Raw genomic sequence first — 20,436 nt, 5'->3', positions numbered from 1 at the left:
CATTTTACTAAGTAAAATGCCACAAACCATCTATAACTAACATACTAAGAGTAACCATTCTAAACATGGACTTCAATAAAAATGAAATGTGAAGAGAAAGGAAAAATCCAAGATTATTGATGTGTTAGTCTTCTTATTGTCTTATTTTTATTACCCTACATATTTTGATCCTAGATAAGTGAATAAGTGCTTTTCCTATGGCATAGATATTATTTCAAAGCAATCTTTCTTTGTTCTATCACAAATTTTTTTAATTTCATTTTTTGGTAAAACTACAATTCCTATTTTAAAATGTAAAAATCCTTGTTTTAGTAGCATTCATGGCAATCAGAAATCATGTAAACAATAATCATAATAATATTTCTATTAAGTGACTACATTGTACAAAGTATACACAAAATCCTTTCTTCCACCCTCAACCCAGATTATATAATACTCAACATATAACTATTGGTCATGACTACAGATTTCCCATAATCACATCAATCCTTTGTGAATACTGACAATGCCAGGAAAGATGAAATGTAGAAGGCAGCATGCTGTGCCCAACACCAAAAGCTCACTTTGATCTCTCTCTGTGACTTTGGCTTACAAATGCAAATTCAATGCAACTGATATCCACTTTATCTTTCACTAGACTGATGTCTATGTTAAAGTGGCATATGAGTGTTAATACACATGAGAGGAAAGGGAATGAGCTTTTTTTAAGCACCTACTATACCAGGCAATATGCTAAGTACTTTATAAACCTTATCTCATTTGGTACAAGTAAGCCTTCTCCAAGAATACTACTAAATTTTGGGTTTTCCTGGAGTGGGCAATAGCACTTTTGTCAGAGAGAGAGAAGAGGTCTGTTCTGGGGCCATATTGTAACAGCAAGGTGGTATAGTGGATAGAAGGCTGGACCTGGGATCAAGAAGAGCTGAGTTCAAATGTAGCCTCAGACTCTAGCTATGTAGCTCTAGAAAAGTCAATTCACTTCTGCCTCAGTTTCCTTAACTGTAAAGTGGAGGTAACAAAAGCAACTACCTCTTGGGATTGTGAGAATCAAATCAAATGATTTTTGTAAATTGTTCAATATTTGTCTAGAACACTTTATGTTAAGTACTTAATAAATGCTTGTTCCCTTCCTTTCCTCCTTACTTCTGAAAAAAAGATCCTCCTAAATTCAAGTTTTCCATGTCTACTTCCTCTACAAAAGCTTAATAAAATGCCCTCTAGCTTCTTCTCTTTTCTGTCTTTATAGTTATCTCTCTATATAAATATATAAATATTTTCAGATAGGTCCCTAAGTTTGAGATGGCCAAGTTCACATATATTTGTTCTAATGATAGAGATTGCAAAGATATCAAATGGCAGGGCACAAAGTCATCCTGGCTTCTGTGTCACATTCCAGTCCAGAGGCACTTGCAGTTTTCCCAGAAGTGACAAAGGATGAACACAGAGAGACATTGTGGAAGAGAGGATAAAAAGACGGGTGGACTTCGAGTCAGGAGGCCTGGATTCGAGTTCAGCCTCTAATTTATGAGATGCTGAACCTTCTATAAGTCCCTTAGCCTCTCAGTGCCCCAGGCAACTTTCTAAGAATACAGCTTGGAAAGGAGGTGCTGATCTGCATTGATATAAGGAATTCCTCTCCAGGAATTTCCCATCCTGATGAAATCATGTCTGGTCAAAAGGGGGGGGGGGAAGTGACTATTCAAGATAGCATTGGAGACTTTGAGAAATGATATATTACATTCCTGGTCTCCCAGAAGCTAATGGTTAAGAGTGGGTGGGTTAGGTTGTTGGGAAAGGACTGATGGTATGAATACCAGATCTTCTGACAGGCCTAGGCCCAATCTTTTTTCCCCCCAGAATGAAAGCATACCTTTGGGAATTCCCAGCCGTTGCTGCTCTTTAGTGAAACCACTGAAAGTGGCTTTCAGTGCCTGTGACATCATTTCTTTGCTGCTTGGAGTTAAGAGGGGAACATCTGCACATTCCATATCTGTAAGAAGCAGAAAAATCACAAGTAAATTCAATAACTAGAATTAAATAAATTAGTGAATAAATAACCAACCCTGGTTGCAGAGAGAGCTCAAGAAAGGGGCAGAAAGTCAAGGAATCACTTGGTTTAACTTTAAAGGAAATATGTAAGACATCAAAGAGCCAGCACAACTTAATGGATGGAGAGCTATTTAGAGCCAGAGAGATTCTGGGGGAAGGCTTCATCTCCGGACACATACAAGCTCCGTGGCCCAGACTCCCAGGACCCCAAGACTTCCCTAAGACTCTAAGTTGTAGAGTAATTATTGATAGATGTTGAAGGGCATTTCCTTATCTCAGATTTCCTGGATAGCTAAAGTCTCAGACCAAGCAAACAAACAAACAAACAAACAAAAGAAACAAGGAATCATTGCTATGAACAACTACATCCCAGGCTTCATACAGGCTACGGAAGATCTAACCACTGCCAACTTAATCAATCATCTATGAAGCACCTATGTGCAAAGTTTTATACTAGATGCTGACAAATATAAACACAAAAATATTAGTGCCTTCATTAATTTTAATTTTAATTTGTAATTTTAATTTTATTGAGCACCAATCAATAAACATTTGTTAACTGTCAACTATCTACCAGTATACTTAACATATACATAATAAAAAAATATAAGGTAATGGGTGGTAGGAGAGGGGGTAATTTGAAGAAGAAAATTATATTCTTCATAGGAGAATGGGAATGAAAAATTAACAACTGAGAAGATTCCATCAAAAAAGTGATACCCAAAGGTGAGTCATGATGGAAAATATGGATTTTGAGAGGTGGAGATGAAAGAGAATGGGTTTCAGGCATGAGGGATGTGTCTTGTGCAATTACAGAAAGGTCGTAAATGCGATGTGGACTTTGGGAATCTAGTTAGAAGACTAGTATGTCTAAAATATAGAGTACCTATGGGGGAATACAGTAAATAAGGCTAAAAGGCAGACAAATTGGAGTCCATTGGAGAGAGTCTTAACCATGAGGTCACTCATAGTTTCCTTTATTTATTTACTTTTCCCATTAGGAGAAAGAAAACCTCAAGTAAAGGAAGATTCCAAAGCAAGAAAATAAATAGTTGAGACAATTGTTATGTCTTTCTTATTCGCCATCAGAAAAGCTACAAGAAAACTGTTAAATGTTCAGTTCCCAACAGGAGAAAGGAACTGATATAGTTGTTGTTACAATCCCCATCCTAATACTTGGGGCCCACGTCATCCTATGCATCACCACCTTGCCCCTATATCATTAAATGAAGCAATTTTCTAGAACAATAAAGTATATTGGTTTAAAAGCAGAAGACCCCCATTTGAATCTTGCTACTAGCTAATTTTGGGGTTTTTTTTTGGGGGGGGAGAATTAATTTCTGTTTCCTGGGACTCAGTTTTCTCATCTGTATAAGAAAGAAATAGGAATAAATTATCTCTAAGATTCCTTTCAGCCTCAACTCCAAGATCTCTTGACTAAAAGAACACTTCTTACTAAAATAATGAAATAAAAATAAAAGAGCACCAATTTCTGGCTGAAATAAAATCTCTCTGAATTCACCCAAAAGTACAATTTCTGACAAACTAGTAAGACAGAAGATTGAGAAATTTCTGCTAGTATTACTGACTAATTTCTCTTAGATCTTGGCACCAATCTACTTTAATGTCTGAGTTGTTTGCTCTACCCTAACCTGGAATCTTGTCAGTAATATGAAACTGGTAGAGCTAAAAGGATGTAATAGGTAAAGGTAAAGCAATCCCAGTTACCAAGTTTTCAATTCTGGAGAGTTAAATAAGGTCTTAGTTCATTCATCACTTAGTTTATTAGGCAGTATTAGCTGGGAATAGGGGAGGTGGGAGAGAGAAATATCAACTGGAACAAATGCACTGTTTGAAAACCTCAAAGTGAAGGAGGAGTCCAAAGCAATTGTCCAATCGAGACAATTGTTATCTCTTTTATTTGCCACCAGAAAAGCTACAAAAAAACTGTTAAGGGTCTATGTTCTGTTCCCAATGGGAGAAAAGAACTGATATAGTTGTTGGGCCAATCCCTGTCCCAGTACTTGGGGCTCTGAAGTCCCAGGGAGTGGTTTTGGTTTGGGTCACTTTGGGACATGCCTCCAAATCTAATGGAAAAATCAACAATCCTCCAGGAAGGCTGACAAAGGATGGAAAATCCCAGATTGTAAGTGGGGTGGGGGTGGGGGGAAGGGAGGGAAGATGGTGATTACATAAACATCAGTGCTTCAAACAATGAGCAATCAGTAAGTGAGTCACTAACACATAAATACACACACACACACACACACACACACACACACACACACACACACACAAATAGTTTTTATATATATATACATATATATATCATCGATGAATCTTATCCAGAAACTACTTGAACTTTGAAATCAAGACCTTATCAATACAGATTAGCATCCTATAAAACAACTAGAAAACTTTCTTGAGGGTAAAGGCAATTTTTATTTTTAGAGAGAAATGCAACAATAAAAATGTACAATAGAATTTCAATAAATATATTTGTTTAATGGAATCGCTCCAGTATAGAATTGGTTAACTTCCCCCTCTTCACTCCCAATCCCTTCCCAAATTGGTGAGTTTACGCCATGTAAGTTTTATTTTGTTTTGTTTCCTCCATCTCCTTTCTTCAGATTTATGACTCGATGAAAAGGACTTTACTGAAGGCGGAAGTTGGACTGGACAGCACATGTGGAAAATATAGGCCAGGCCAAATGGTGGAGTAGTGGGTCTGCAGTTGATTGCCAAGTAGAGCTAAAGGATGAAGTCATCCAAGAGGTTTTAGGCATCTACCAAACAGAAGAGTTTGGGAAACCTGACCCCTGGAAGGCAAGGACACAGGGTAATGAGTAGGAAGGAGAGACACACAGATTCAAAAGACATTGAAAAAGGGCTCCCTAGCTTTAGCATCTTATAACTGAATCCAAAGTGAAGGTCTGGACAGTGCTGCTGAGTTGACAGTTTTTCACATGGGTCGTTGTTTCCTGCCTGGAGAGCTTGCATTTCCAGGTTCTCAGTCATTCCCTTCATAGGAAGCAGCTGGGATTATTTTTGCCCATCCACTTCAATGCCATCACCAATGTACCCAGCTACTACCTTGTTTGTGCCAGCTGCACAACAGCTCCAGAAGCTGAGCCCAGCTCTGCCTCTCTGATTGAGTGGAAAATATCACATCTCTTGGAAAATACCTAATGACCCAGCTGTTGAAAGTGCTATCCAAGCCCACTGGGGACACCTGCACTTGGACTTGGACTTCAAACACACACCCCCAATCATACCATCACTCTTGATCCCAAAGAACTCAGAAAGTTGGGATCACAGCCTTAGAAGCATTTCTACAGGACAGAAAGTATTAGCTATACCATAAGTACTGCTAATAAAACAGGAATAACATGATATATACACAGTAGCAGTTTTGCTTTTGTACCTCAAATTGCAAATTAATAAATAAACATATGTGTTTATAATATACATGTGTGTTTATAAGTAAGTAGATTCTTCTTTTGTGAAATCACAAGAAGAAACTCCTACTGTGTTACCTAGTTGGTGCTAAACACTATACTGATTAAAAACAATAGTGTGAATTGTGAATCATATACAGACTGAGGGGTAGGTTTGGAGGAAGCCACACTTGCTCAAGTTTTATCATCTCTCTCAAAGGATCATTATCATACCCTGGAAGTATAATTTCAGTTCATCTTAGATTTTTCTTTAAAATGAGGTCATTAATTTTTTTTTATCTTTATTTGATCATAGGATACAGAATGTTATCAGTTACCAAAACAAATTAACTCATTTGCAAATGTATCAGAAACATTCACATCATTTCTATGATAATTTATTTAAGTACCAATTTTATTTAAGGTATAATGCTATGTTCTGGAGGGGGAGGAGCATGTGTAAAAATCATCAATAAGACAAGATCTCTGGGACACAAATGCTTATAATACAAATTAGTATATAGTAAATATGCCTAAGAAACACAAAGTGCTATGAGGAAGAGATGGCTTTCAGATAAGAGCGTGAGGTCACACAGGACACCTTGAGTTAGGCCAGGTTACAACATCTAGACGTCCCTTGTTGGGCAATGGAAAGTCATTAAGCCTTAGACTAACTTTCTGGTCCTCAAATTTGTGTTAATCATTAGTGACTCTTATTCAAAGATTTAAGGAGTTATTGTGGAAAGTGCCTTATAAATTGTAAAGCACTATATAATAATGTGCTATAGCTACTACTATTATTGTTGCTTCTGTTATTATTATTATAGGGTTTTTATGCTATGAAAACAGCGTCTCTAAGCAGAGATGATTTATGAAGTGTCTATCCACATGGATAGAGCAGGATACGTGAGTGGCATTTTGATAGCACCAAAATATCATTTTTTTTTCATTTTAGTCATATCTCAAACAACTTTTTCCTTCCTCTATGCCTATTTCTGGAATAATGTAAAACAAGAGTTTCAATTCATTCCCATGGATCTCAGAGGGTCAGAACTTTTTGGTTTTGAAGAACCTTTTAAGGAAAAAATGTTGTTCAAATCAAAAAGCTGCAAATCATCAATGCTGTGCAGAATCTCAATCTGTGGTGACAGGATATCTGGCAAGATTCCTTCTCCCAATCTTCTCCAAGGAACCACTTAATACAGGCTAATGAATGATCCCATGAGACAATCACAGGAATTATATGGCCATCTGATATGTCATACCTATGAGTAGGGATGCTAGGTCACTGGTTCTATCCCTGTCCTTCCACAACCCTGGTCTATAGCCTCCCTTTTTCTACATGTTGGAGACAAAGGAGATAAAAGCTTTGGGCATGATATTCTCCTAACAGGAGAAGAAGATATTCTTGTTATGCAGCAAAGAGGCACCAAGATATGAATGCAAAAAAGGGAGAGAATTATATTCTTTCTCAATGCCTTTGAAAATGGGGCCATTCAAAGAGTCCAACTCTTTCCTAGAGCTAAAAACCCAGAATCACATTCAACTGGCCCTTGAAGCATATGAATAAAAAAGGAAGTAGAAGGTAGGTTATGCCTTGTTTCTCTACTAAAGACTTGCTACAGATCATTTCACCTTTCTGGGTCACTTGAATTAGGAATGGTACAACTTGTGGCTAATGAAACCAGTGTGCTGTGTTTTTTTCCCCTCCCCTTGGTCATTTATTTATTTATTTGTTTTTGGGGGGTTATTGTTGTTTTTAATTGTCATTGCTAAATAAAAAGAAACCATGAAGAGGCTCTCTCTGGCGCTCTCTCTCTCTCTCTCTCTCTCTCTCTCTCTCTCTCTCTCTCTCTCTCTCTCCTCCGTCCCCCCCCCCCCCTTTTTCATTGTTGCTTTAAAGAAAAATTTTGGCATGAAAACTTACTGGATGCAAGTAAATCCAGAAAGAATAAAATATAATTTCCACTTATTATTTTAAGAAAGCAGAAAAGTGTTGGGGGGTGGGGTTCCATGCCTCTCATTTAGATTGTCTATTTCTATGTTCATCCATTCAGCTCTTGTAACAGAAAGAATTCTAATATAACTCAAAAAGTGAGGTGGGGGAAAGTGTGTTTTTAAATTGAATTGACTATCTAATAATTCCCTTGGCCAAAGGTGAAAATAACCATTCAGACTCCTATATTCCACGAACAGAATTAGCTGATAATTGTACTTAAATGCTAACTCTAGGATCTCAGAGCAGTTTAAAAAAGGGATGGAAGTCATGAAAATCAGCAGAGTATTAAAAAAAAAAAAATTTGCTACTTTAGCCCAACACAACTAGGCTACACATGCCCAAGGTGAAGGAAAACTTCATCTCTATTAATTAATTGTCATCTTGGTTTACCCACCAAAGGTGCTTATTAATCACTCTTAAGATAGGTTCAGTGGAAAATGAAAACTTAATTTGAATTGAAATCCAAATAATTAATTTTGTGAGCCAAGTTAGAATCTTGGCTCTGCTACTTACAGTGAAGATAACCTTTGACAAATTTCTTTATTTCTCTGGACCTTAGTTTTGTTATCTGTAAAATGGGCATGCATATCTCCTAGGAGTATTTTGTAATTCTATAGGGTTCTATCTGTTCAACCTTTTGTTTCTATTGTAAATGGGCATTCTGGAGTTATCTATTTTTGTTTTCTCTTTCATCAGATGGACAGAGAAAAGCCAGCAGTGAAATGATCTGTAGCAAGTCTTAGGTATATAGTATTTCCTCTACCTTCACCCAAGGAATTGGGCCATAGACCTACTTTGGTTAAGAAGAGTAGTACCTTTGCAGGAAAATCACCACCATAGCACTAGTAAAAAGTATGAGCAGTTTATAAAGCTTCTTTATATGCTTGATCCAAAATGGGAAAAAATAGTATTTCATTTCACCTCTTCCTCTTAAATAAAGAAAATCCTGTGTTATAATCTTATTTTCATTGTGTGTGTCTAAAGTAAGAACAATAAAAAGAGTGGAGGACAGAGCACTGGGGAAATAATTATAACTCTTGGCTGCAACATTTCAGTCTCAGAATTAGGAGGAAACTCAGAGACCAATCTGTAGCTGAACAAAAATCCCCTCTACAATAGACATGACTCTTGGTCATTCAGTCTTTGTTTAAAGGTTTCCTTTATGGTCAAATCATTATTTCTCAGAGTGACGCATTCTCCTTTAGGATAATTCTAAATGTTGGGAAGTTCTTCTTTATGTTGAGTCAAAGCCTACCTCTCTGTTTAAGAAATCTGGCTACATTTCTGCTCCAGTCAAAGACTCAACAAGACCCAGCACCAATGTGTTTGTCCTATTTCTTCTGTACAGTTTGTATTTTTGTCTCTCCTTCTAAATAATACTCTTTTTTTACATCTTTCACAAGCTCTCTTAATGTTCCCAGTCAGCAGAATATTACTCCAAAAAAAAAAAAAAGTCAAGAAAAGGATGGACAGATGATCCCTATTTCACCCTCTGATGACCTGACATGACCAAAAATGCAAACTTGGGTCTCTTGTTACAACCTCTTGGGCTCCACTGCCAATCCACACAGCACTGACGGAAATTCACACTGTTTGGATGTAACATGCCAACTTGGAGGGAGATGCCACTTCTTAGAAGGAAGCTTATTCTGTAATAAAAAGTATGGCTCTAAGAGAAATCAGCACATGCCCCAGACTACATGGAGAAATCATCTGGTCCTTGCAGAGTAGCCTGAGAAAGAAGCCTCCAGATAGATGTGGATTTAACATCTGTAGGAAGTGACCTCAGTCCATCTCCCTCCCCTTCCCCAAAAGGAGTTTTAACACATTATTCCCACTGAAGTGCTGAGGATTTGGTGACTCACTAGACTCACACATGGTTCCAATGAGCCCTTGACCATTACATGGTGGGGAGCAGGAAAAACAAATGAAAGCAGTTGTAATTCGGCAGCAAGAACTCAGATCTGCCAGACAAAGGAGCTCCAATGCATTTTCCCAAATTCAGTCAGGCACCTGACATGTGAAAGCTATTTTTAATCGCTGGATTTATTTCTTTCCTATTCCCTCTTCCTCCACCTCAGCAAACTTTACTGAGTCAGGGCAAAACCCAAATCAGTTCCAGGTGTTTAGGGAAACCCAGAAGAGGCTCTTCCGTTTCATGATCCAAGCCAGAAAACAGAACCTTCCCCTGGACCCCGGAGCCAAGTTTTCTTGTTTCTCCATAGAGCAGGTTAAATCTCTCATTTCCTTTGGGCAAATGGCCTCACAGGGGAAACAGCCAACTGAATGTCTGTGCCCATCTGGAATGGCTTCTGAATATTGGGTTTTCTCAAGCAGCAAAGACAAGTCTTCGATCCATATAACTTGGATAACATGTATCCACATATGTTTATGCCTACCTGCCTATACTAAGTACTATAAACTACCTCAAAAGCATGCTGTCTCTGTTCACAAGAAGCTTCAGTTCTCATGCTATTTATCGATAGCCACTCATGGCCCTTTCCCCAAAGGAGAAGCAATAAGATAGAGATACTGTCTTAACACATATCTCAGTAAGGCTAACTGTTAATATAGTAAAGATATTTCCCAGCAAATAAAAAAAGAGAAAAAAGTAAATTTCTGTCCTATTGTGTTCCATTCTATGTGCTCCCTTTTAAGAGAGACATTGACAAACTGGAACTTAGAGAAGGGAGAAGATTAGATAGTAAAGAGATTTTAAATTATGTCACATGAGAATCAGTGGAAGAAACTGAGGATATTCAATTTGAAGAAAAAGAAAAAACTCAGATAAGACTCCTCCCAAAAAATCATAGATTTTGAGCTAGTCAAGAACTTGGAGATCATCTAATTCAACACTTACTTAAAAAAAAAAAAAAAAAAAAAGTTTTATCTGTTCTTTTTTTCTTTTCTTAAGATCATCATCTCTTCCCAATGACTCCACCCATTCCCCATTCCCCATTCTTAACAGAACTCTCCTTCCTAACAAGTATTGTTAAACAAAATAAATCAACACATTTAGAATACTACTAGAGTTGTTGAAGTATTTAAGAACTCAAGGCTTGGAATAAGTAAATCTGGATTCAAATTCTACTTCAAACAATAACTAGCTCTGTAACCCATGGCATCATCTAATTTCTATTTGCCTCTAAAATTTCCTTATCTATAAAAGTTAGGATGTTGGGACTCAAACTTTGAGATGCCTTTCTAGCTCTAAATCTATGATCCTCTAAACATCTGTGCTGGAAGGCAGGGGCCATACTTCACTATCCATCTTCTGAAGTCATGACTAATGACTATATTAATCAGAATTTTGATGGGTTTCACTATTCTTTTAAAATACTATAGCAATTATATAAATTGCTTTCCTGATTCTGCTTACTTCATTCTACATCAGCTCATATATATGTGAGCAAACTACAAATGATAGTCATCAATTAAAACATAGTAGGAACAATCCAGGATAATATTTAGAACAAAATTACAAATGATAGTCATTATAAGTCCTCCCAAGTTTCTCTAAATTCTCTATATTCACCAGTTCTTATAGTGCAATAATATTCCTTTATATTTATTTATTACAATTTATTCACTTATTCTTCAATTAATGGACACTTAAAACCTTGTGTTTATTTTCTACTACAAAAGTTACAGTACTTAATAATTATGTATATGTGGTACCTGTTTCTCTTTGACCTCCTTGAGTTGAATGCCTTGGAATGATATCACTGAATCAAAGGATATGTAAAGTTTAGTGACTTTGTTTTTAGTGTAAATCATCAATTCATAATTTTAACAATAGCTATTATTATTATTCCTATAATCCCTTTTCATCTTTGCCCATCTGATGTCAGCCATTTTCTTTTATAGATGTGAAAACTAAAAGGGAAAGAGATGATTTGCCCAAAGTTACATAGGTCATATGTAGCAAAGCAAAGAATTTGAACCCAGGTTCTCTGCTATAAATACAGGATTGTTTCCATTACATACTAAATAAGTACTAATTTCAGATATTCTAAGGGCTTACATAGTAAAAAAACAAACAAACAAACAAACAAAAAAAAAAACTAGACTTGCTCTTTATAGTTTTATAAGAGAAAACCAGAATTTTTGGATAAAAGGTGTAGGGGAGATAGATTTCAGAATAATATAATAAATGCCTTTTTAATAATTAAAGCTGTACAAAATAAAATGAATGGAGAGGTGAAAAGTGGGGAGTTTCCTGATACTGGTGGTATGCAAGCAGAAGCTGAATGATCACAAGTCAAGTCAGGGATGTTTAAGAAGGGATTCATACAGGAGACTAGACTATCTACATGTCCTCCCAGCTCCTTGCAACACTGAAATGTTGGATATTTTTGTTTTTGTAACACAAGGTCTTTTTGCTATGTCAGCAGTTTCCTCATTAAGTCACCATCATCAACAAATATAAGGCTGCCATAATTCTGCATCCTAGACCCTAAATTAAATTCTCTTCTCTTTCTCTGACCCATCAATCTTTTTTTTCTTTTTTTTTAGCAGTTACACTTTTATTTTTATTTTTGACTCTATTTTTTAAATTTTATAATTATAAATTTTTTTGACAGTATATATGCATGAGTAATTTTTTTTTATAACATTATCCCTTGTATTCATTTTTCCAAATTATCCCCCCCCTCCCTCCACTCTCTCCCCCCACCATGACAGGTAATCCCATACATTTTACATGTGTTACAATATAACCTAGATACAATATATGTGTGTAAATACCATTTTCTTGTTGCACATTAAGTATTAGATTCCGAAGGTACATGTAACCTGGTTAGATAGACAGTAGTGCAAACATTTTACATTCACTTCCCAGTGTTCCTTCTCTGGGTGTAGCTGTTTCTGTCCATCATTGATCAACTGGAAGGGAGTTGGATCTTCTTTATGTTGAAGATATCCACTTCCATCAGAATACATCTTCATACAGTATTGTTGTTGAAGTGTACAGTGATCTTCTGGTTCTGCTCATTTCACTCAGCATCAGTTCATGTAAGTCTTTCCAAACCTTTCTGAATTTATCCTGCTGCTGACCCATCAATCTTTTAAACTTTTAAAAAATGTCAAAGTTCTGACACAGAACTAAGTGACTTTCTAGTTCCTAAAACTATCTGCCATATTAAGTATTTGATGAAAACCAAAATAAGCACTTTTGCCTGAAAGTTTGTAAATCACCTATATGTCCTTTAAAGGAATATTTGCTCTAGCCATTACAATTCTCACTTATTGGGGTCATTTAAATGTTATAGTTCCAAGAATCATTGAAGTTTCAGTTTTTGCTTTTGCTTTTAGGAGAAAGTTTTGTATTGAGGCAAAACTATAATATCTTTCAAATAAGCTTTACACCTGTTGGAGTTACTTTTCATACAGTATCTCATTCATTATTTACACTTATCTTTATTCTGGAATTTTAAAATATATATATATATTCTTCCTCCTTATAAAAGTTACAAGAATAAATGTTACTCTACTTGGATGGAAAAATACAATTCCAAGGGCTTTATGAATGTCACATCCATTCTGAGTCATATTCATCTTCTACTCCTAACTTCATTTAAAGTGTTGTATAATCATAGAACCAGTAACGTTACATTCAAAGTCTTCTGTCTTGCTTCCATCCTTCCAGTCACTTTTTGGAGGAAGTATGAGGCTACTGTCACTTCTAGGTTCTCATACCCTCTGGGGTGCTCATCAATTTGGGCAGATATATTTTTTTAAAGAAATCTTTCTCTCTTTGTCTTTTCTCTTTCTATCCTGTCTCTCTGTCTCTTTCTTCCCTTCTACCCTTATCTTTCTATAAACTGTGAAAGCTAGGCAGATAAATGTATGGAAATTATAAATACATTTCTCCTCATTTTTGCTACTTATTTGCTAGAGTAAAAGTTTTATTTGGAGGAAAAGAGGATTCTTAATCCCCCACACATTTCACAGAGACAGCTGCTACAGCCCAGAGACTTGAAACACTCAAAGGTTGCTCCCTTTCCTCTACTGAATCAGCCTCTCTGACCAAGAACATTTGTTAGCCTTGTGCAAAGGCTGGGCTTCAGGCCCAGTTGGCTTTCTGTTTAAAAGGCAAGGTGGAGAGTAGGAGGGGTTTGGAAAATTAAAAGTTCAGTTCAGTTGGGCAAGGTGGGCAATGAAGACACTTCTCATTGGGCAAAGCAGACGACATGGGCAAAAGAAATGGAGTAGAGACCACTTATTTAGGCTGGACCAGTTGAAGTTTTTCTGCACTTTTGAACTGTTTTCTCAAGGCCTGCCTCTCCCTCCTACGCAGGAAACAAACACAGAGACAGGAATCTTCCAACTAGAGCTCCTGTCTCCCAGACCTAGCCCCTGGGAAAAAAAAAAGCAGGAGAAGGTGGGATTTGGGAATGAAGAGAGAACAAGGAAAAAGAGAAAAAGAACAGAGATCTGGAGTCAGGGAATAACAGTAAAAAGTGTAAATAGAACAGAAAGCCAGAAGGTAGAAGAGAGTGGGAAAAAGAGACAAAACTAAAGAATTCCAGAGGAAAGAAAGAAGAGTAATGGAGGATTCCTAAAAAAGGGAGTGAAGAAAGACAAAGGTGAAGGAAGAAAGGAAGATGAATAAGGGGATCAAGAAAGGCAGATGTATCACAGAATCTTTGGTGCTATATATTATCTAGTCACAGAATCTTAAGAGCTGGAAGAAATCTCAAGGACTATATGGTCCAATTTGAATTTTGAGAGGAGATGCCTGTAGAATATCACCCACAAATGCTTGTTCTATCTACTTAAAGAAGTTTACTGAGAGAGATCCTACTACCAACAGCTTCTAGGGGGGCAGGTGATTTCCACTTCAGAGTAGCTCTAATTGTTCAGAAATTCATAATAATCCTTCTCCCCCTTACTTCAAAAACATAAATTTGTCTTTCTGCAACTCCTACTAATTGCACCTAGTTCAATCCTCTTCAAAAATTCAAAAATAGTTATCATGTTTTTCATCAAATTTTTTCTTCTTCATACTACACCAAATGCTTTCAACTTTTTCTTCAATAGGATAGTGACCATCATGGTCTCTTCAGGATCAAACCCCTCATTTTCTAGATGAAGAAACTGAAGCTTCTATAGGTGAGGGAAGCAGTATCATACCACCGTTTGTTTTTTTGTTTTTTTGTTTTGTTTTGTTTTGTTTTGCAGAACTGGGACTAGGTCTCAGGTCTCCTAGTTACCAGACGAGTGCTTGCTTCCTATATATATATATATATACTGTATATTATCAGATAATTATAGATTAACCTACAATGGAGGAGATGTGGCTAGAGAGCAGTTGCCTAGGGAAAGAAATTTAGAAATTGAGGCACAGAGAAAGCTGTTCTGGAGAAAGAAGGAAAATCATATGAGATCTTGGTGTAGCAGAGTCAGGCTATTAATTTAAAGAATTTATCCATCTGGTCTCAGATACTTAACACTTCCTAGCTGTGTGACCCTAGACAAGTCACTTAAGCCCCAATTGCCTCAGTAAAAAAAACAAAAACAAAAACAAAAAAAAAACCCCTTCTTTAGACTTTTTTGCCAACAGCCTCATTTTGGAATTAAGAGTCTCAAGAAACTCCAAGAACAAGCCATTCACCCAAAGATACATAATAAGTCAATAAAAGTATCAATTCAGCAAATCTCTCTTACTGCATTATTCCTGTAATATTTAAATTTTAAAACCAGAAAAGGTCCCTTTTTTCTAATGGAAAATCAGAAATGAAAGTTGGTCTTCAAAAACTCCTTAAAGAGTTCACTAAAACACCATATCTTATTTCTTCAAAAAGAAAAACAAAATGGAAATTATTTTAACATCCAGAAGCTTTTTGTATGCAGATGTGCTTTCCTTTTAATAAATAAATCAGAAGAGGAGAAAAATACATACCAATCCATTTTGACTAGTAGAACTATCTGCTCTTGATCCATGGAAAATCAAGACCATTTCAACCACATTTCCCTCATACTAGTTCTGGATAGTGCCAAGGAAAAAGAAGGAAGAGGATAGCTGACTGTTGATGTGCCAACTACTTGTGATGAAACAGTGCCCTATAAAGACTGTCACAGGCGTGAAACTAGAGGTAAATATATGCCATCAAGAGTAGCATGTATCTCATAGCACTGTTTTGAGGATCAAATTAGATAATATATGAAAATCACTCTGAAAATTTGAAGTGATAGAAATAGTAGGTATCATAATTTTTATTAATATCATCATCATTATTATTAGACATTAAAAATTGGATGCAACATCCTTGATATATTCAACCACATTTACCAACTTCATGAAAGGTAATTAGTACCTTTAAGTTTATATAGTTATATCTAAATAGAGCAATTAACAAGAGTCAAGAAGATCTGAAACCAAATCTGGTTGCATACATTTACTAGCTATGTGACCCTGAGCAAGTTATTCTCTGCCTCAGTTTCTTTGATCCTACTTCCCAGAGTTGTTGTGAAGATCCAATGACATATTTATAAAATGCCTAACCCAGTGCCTGACACATATAAATGCTAGCTAACATTATGCCATCATTGAATCCTAGAATTTGAAAGAAAAGGTAATTTAGACCAATCTTCCACCCAAAGAAGCAATCTTTTCTACAACATCCCCAACAAAGGGCTATTCAACTGTTGTTTGAACATCCCAGTAGTGGAGAGCTCATTACTTTTTGAGGCACTCCATTCCATTTACAGATAGCTCAAACTGTTAGAAAATTATTTCTCACTATGAGACAAAATCTGCTTCCTTATAATTTGCATATACATACACACATATGTATATGTAGGCTTTGGATTAGGACTTAAAGACATGGATGCTAATGACAATCCTGCTAATAATGTACTAATCAGGTGATGTTGGCAGAGTTCCTTAAATGAACTCCATTTGTCAAAAAGAGGAGGAGCAGGAGGTTCTTACACAGGTATTTGGGAGAACTAAATAAGGTAATAAACATGAAAGCACTTTGTAATTAAAAAGTGCTTATATAAATGTGATTTGTTATATCAAGTCTTATTCTTTCTGCTGTACTACACAGAATAAACTAATCCATCTTTTATATATATATATATATATATATATATATATATATATATATATATCTTTCCAATATCTAAAGGTAGATATCATGTCACTCTGAAATATTTTCTCCAGACTTAATATCTCCATTTCTTTCTGCTAATTTGTAAATAAGGAGATCCATACCCTTCACTATGCCAGTCATCCTCCCTTGCATGTTTTCTATGCTGTCCTGGTACTTCCTAAAATATTTCAAGATGATCTGGACTTAATATTCCAAAGCGCCTATTCCACAGGTTACTTGTGAGATTCAATGAGATAATGTATATAAAATATCAGTTATGCTCACAAGTGCCTGAATTATGCTGAGTGTAGTGAGAACCCAGAGAGTGTTTATAGATTAATAAAAATCTAGAAAGATCACTTTTGGCCCTATCCAGTTCAAAACTTTTAAAACCATGTACTTGTATGATAATGTAGAAGCCATGCTTATCAAACTGGGAAGCATACAAATCAAAGAGGGATAGTTAACATATTGGAAGATGGAATCAATATGCAAAAATACTACTGAGTTAGAAAAATGAGCTGAAACCAAGATGAAATCTAATTGGGACAATTGTAAAATCTAATATATCCCCTCTACTGATAAAAGATTTATTCAAATTATTCAGCCAGAGGGGCAGCTAGGTTGGGCAATAGATAGAGCACCAGCCTTGAATTCAGGAAGACCCAAGTTCAAATCTGGTCTCAGACACTTAACACTTCCTAGCTGTGTGACGCTGGGCAAGTCACTTAACCCCAGCCTCCAAAAAAAAAAAAAAAAAAAAATTATTCAGCCAGTAAGTGATAGATGGGACTTAAGCCCAAGTCTTCTGGCTCCAAATCCAGCTCTTTCCTTTAGTAAGAAAACCTCTAGTTTCTCTTTCAATTTCTAGGCTTCTTTTCACTAGGAGGGAATACCAGACTCAGGAGTGACAGGTCCTTTAATTACATTCTCTGACTCTTAATGTGTCATCATGGACAAGTCATTTCACCTTTTGGAGATTAATTTTCTTCATTTTAAAAATGCAGATAATGATATCTGGAGTATCTACTTTCTTGTGAGAATCAAATTAGATCATAACTATAAAGTGATTTGCAAACCTTATAATGAAATGTCAGGTATTAATTGTTAAAGATTGTGATTTTTATTAAATTAAATGCTGTTATGAAATTAAATATTGTTTTTACACCAATGTCCATAGGATCTTATGAATGATTAGCAAGTGTTCTGCTGAAATCAAGACACACCATATTTATGGCATGTCCTTGCCTCACTTACTGACTTCTCCTGGACCCCAGCATACATCATTCTTTCCACACACCTTTTCCCAAGCTTTGGCAAGCTGAGGGGTATAAGGCATACATACGACCAAAACAGAAAGGATAACTGGAATTTAGAAAGCTGTACAAAAAGAGAGCAGTGGTGATTACAAAAAGCTTTGAGGAACAATGGATAGTTACAGAACAATAGATGCAGACAAAGTCTTAATCTATTTATATCTACCAGTCAGTCTCAGCCAGACAGGAGGAACTGGACGTCTGCCCTTTACGTATATCTCTAACTGGACCTGAGTTGGGAAGCAGTCACAGAGGGGGGGAAAAAATCATATAGTTAGAGAGGTTGGATAGGGAGCAAAAATAAGTTTTTGGTTATGCAGGTCTTTAGTCCCCTTAAGTCTTTAAATCAGGGATTGTTAATCTATTTTGTGTTAACCATTTGATGGTTTGGAGAAGCCTTCTCAAAATGTTTTATTTTGTTTTGAATTCATAATAGAAGAAAATGCAAATTTCAAAGACCAGAGGTCTATTCAACACCATATAATATAATGAAGGTATGAAGGCAAGATTTCTAGATTCACACTATATAGATTACAGTAGACCCCAGATGCCCAGCCATGTTCAGAAACGTCAGAGATTCTTGCTCCGATTACACTCCAGTGGGCTCTGAGATCTCTTTTAACTTTCAGTTTAGAAAAGGGAAAAGACACAGGGCAAAAAGAGTCAATATTCCAAGATTAGCTTCTTCAGGTACAAGGGGGAAAATACCTAAAGACTTTGACTAAACCCCAAATGACAAGAGGTAGAGAAAATTAACTGAATGAGTAAGTGGAAAGAACACTGCACCTGAAGGTTGGAGACCAGAGATGAAATGTTGGCTCTGACCTTAGTCCTGTAACTGTGGGGCAAGGTTCTATTAATCTCTGTAGGAGTTAGTTAATTTCTCTGTAAATTAGAGATAATAATACTTGCATTACTCTTTTCATAGGATTGTCATAAGAAAAGCATTTTGTAAACCCCATAGTGCTAGGAAAATGTGCACTACTGTTAAAGTTCACTACTTTGGAATCAATAGAAAAGGACCTACAAGGCAGATTTCAAAAACCCATCTTGCCTTTTCTTTAGTTCTTCTCTTTCTGACAGTTTCTTTGGATCTTAAGAAAGTTGAACTTTGATTTTAACAGCTTTCAGAGTGAAAATCAGCTCTAATCCTTTCTAAATACTTCACTAATATTCTTAATCCCCTTGAGAATTGCCCAAAGGCCAGCAACAGTAGAGACCACAAAATGAATGAAAGGAGTCTTGCTTGATACGTTATACTCAGTTATGACCTCAATGATGATCTTCCATTAACAGTCCTTCAGAATAGACTAAACTATTTGATAATAATAGCTAACATTAAATTTAATACTTCAATACTTTAAGATTTGCCCTCATTTGATCCTCATAACAATGGGAGGGGGGAAGGTAGGTGCAATTATTATCCCCATTTTACTGATGGAGAAATTGAGTCAAACAGGAAGATAAATGACTAGCCTTATGTCATACAACTATGCTTCAGGCTATATTTGAACTCATCCATTGTACCATCTCATTGAGTAAAATAAGCATCCTGTGTCTTGTGGTCTTAAAGTTTAATGAAAGGTCCTGCTGTTGACGACTGAAAATTCCATTTCCAACAACAATGCTTAAATCTCCAAATTTCCAAATGTTCTGAGTATAACATGGAAACGTATCGAGCTGTAGATGTCCCACTTATATCTGCAATAAGAATTACCCAACAGGAAGTTTCCTCAGTTTTAACTTTTACACTAAGCTTGAGTCAGATCAACTGGGTTGAAAGAGTCAAAAATTATATCATTTCCCTGTCTACCTCCAACATCTAGTTTCTCAATCAGTCCCCTGAGGGATTAACAAGTGTTACTATTCCAATTTTATAGATTAAGAAGCTTAGCCACAAAGATGGTGAGTTGTCAAAAACTACAAGAAGCAGTTAGTGGTTAGAAATGGACCTTAGGGCCCTTGTTCCCAATTTACTCCATTGGCCCAGACCTCATATGAATATTCTGAGAAGGAAGACAATCTATATAGCAATCTGGAAACCAAAAGTGACTGGGAACTGAGATAGAGGTAAGGGAGTAATATATAAACAATGAAGGAACAAACCTGTGTTAGAAAACCTGATGGAAACAAAGCACTAAACAAATTGTTTTTCCCACAAAAATGACATAAATATAAGAGCTCAGAGTGGTAATGTAAGCCTCTGGCATCCTAACAGAACTGCTCTAATGCCTTACTTTGACAAGTATTGATTCCTCTCTTCCTAGACATGTCTCCATTCTTCTGTTCTTAACATAAGCTTCCAAGAATATCCTCTTCTCTGACTCTCTTGGTAATTAAAGAAATCTACAGAAAACTATACCATGAGAAATAGGCCATACGTACAGCTGATGTGAACTGACAATGGAAGAAATGTTTGGTAGGACCTAAAGTACTCCTTTCTTTGAGTCCTAAACTGCAGCATATTCTAGGTCATCAATTTTAAATTTAGTTTTGGTTTATAACCCACTCCCAAATCTCCAGACTAATTTAAGGAG

General features: G+C 36.2%; 1 protein-coding gene across 5 annotated transcripts in view; it reads right to left on the bottom strand.

Moving 5' to 3' along the window:
- ETS1 (ETS proto-oncogene 1, transcription factor) overlaps positions 1–20,436 on the bottom strand; it is a 186,718-nt gene that overhangs the window by 35,691 nt on the left and 130,591 nt on the right. For all 5 annotated transcript variants that reach the window (XM_074303828.1, XM_074303831.1, XM_074303829.1 and 2 more), the window contains one exon: positions 1,871–1,990. In XM_074303828.1, the coding sequence (XP_074159929.1) occupies positions 1,871–1,990 (120 nt within the window). The remainder of the gene's footprint in view (positions 1–1,870; positions 1,991–20,436) is intronic.

This window comes from Sminthopsis crassicaudata, chromosome 3 (genome assembly GCF_048593235.1).
Source record: "Sminthopsis crassicaudata isolate SCR6 chromosome 3, ASM4859323v1, whole genome shotgun sequence".
NCBI classification, from domain to species: Eukaryota; Metazoa; Chordata; class Mammalia; order Dasyuromorphia; family Dasyuridae; genus Sminthopsis; species Sminthopsis crassicaudata.
Note: the sequence above shows the minus strand (reverse complement) of the source record. Positions and strands in the feature narration are given on the sequence as shown.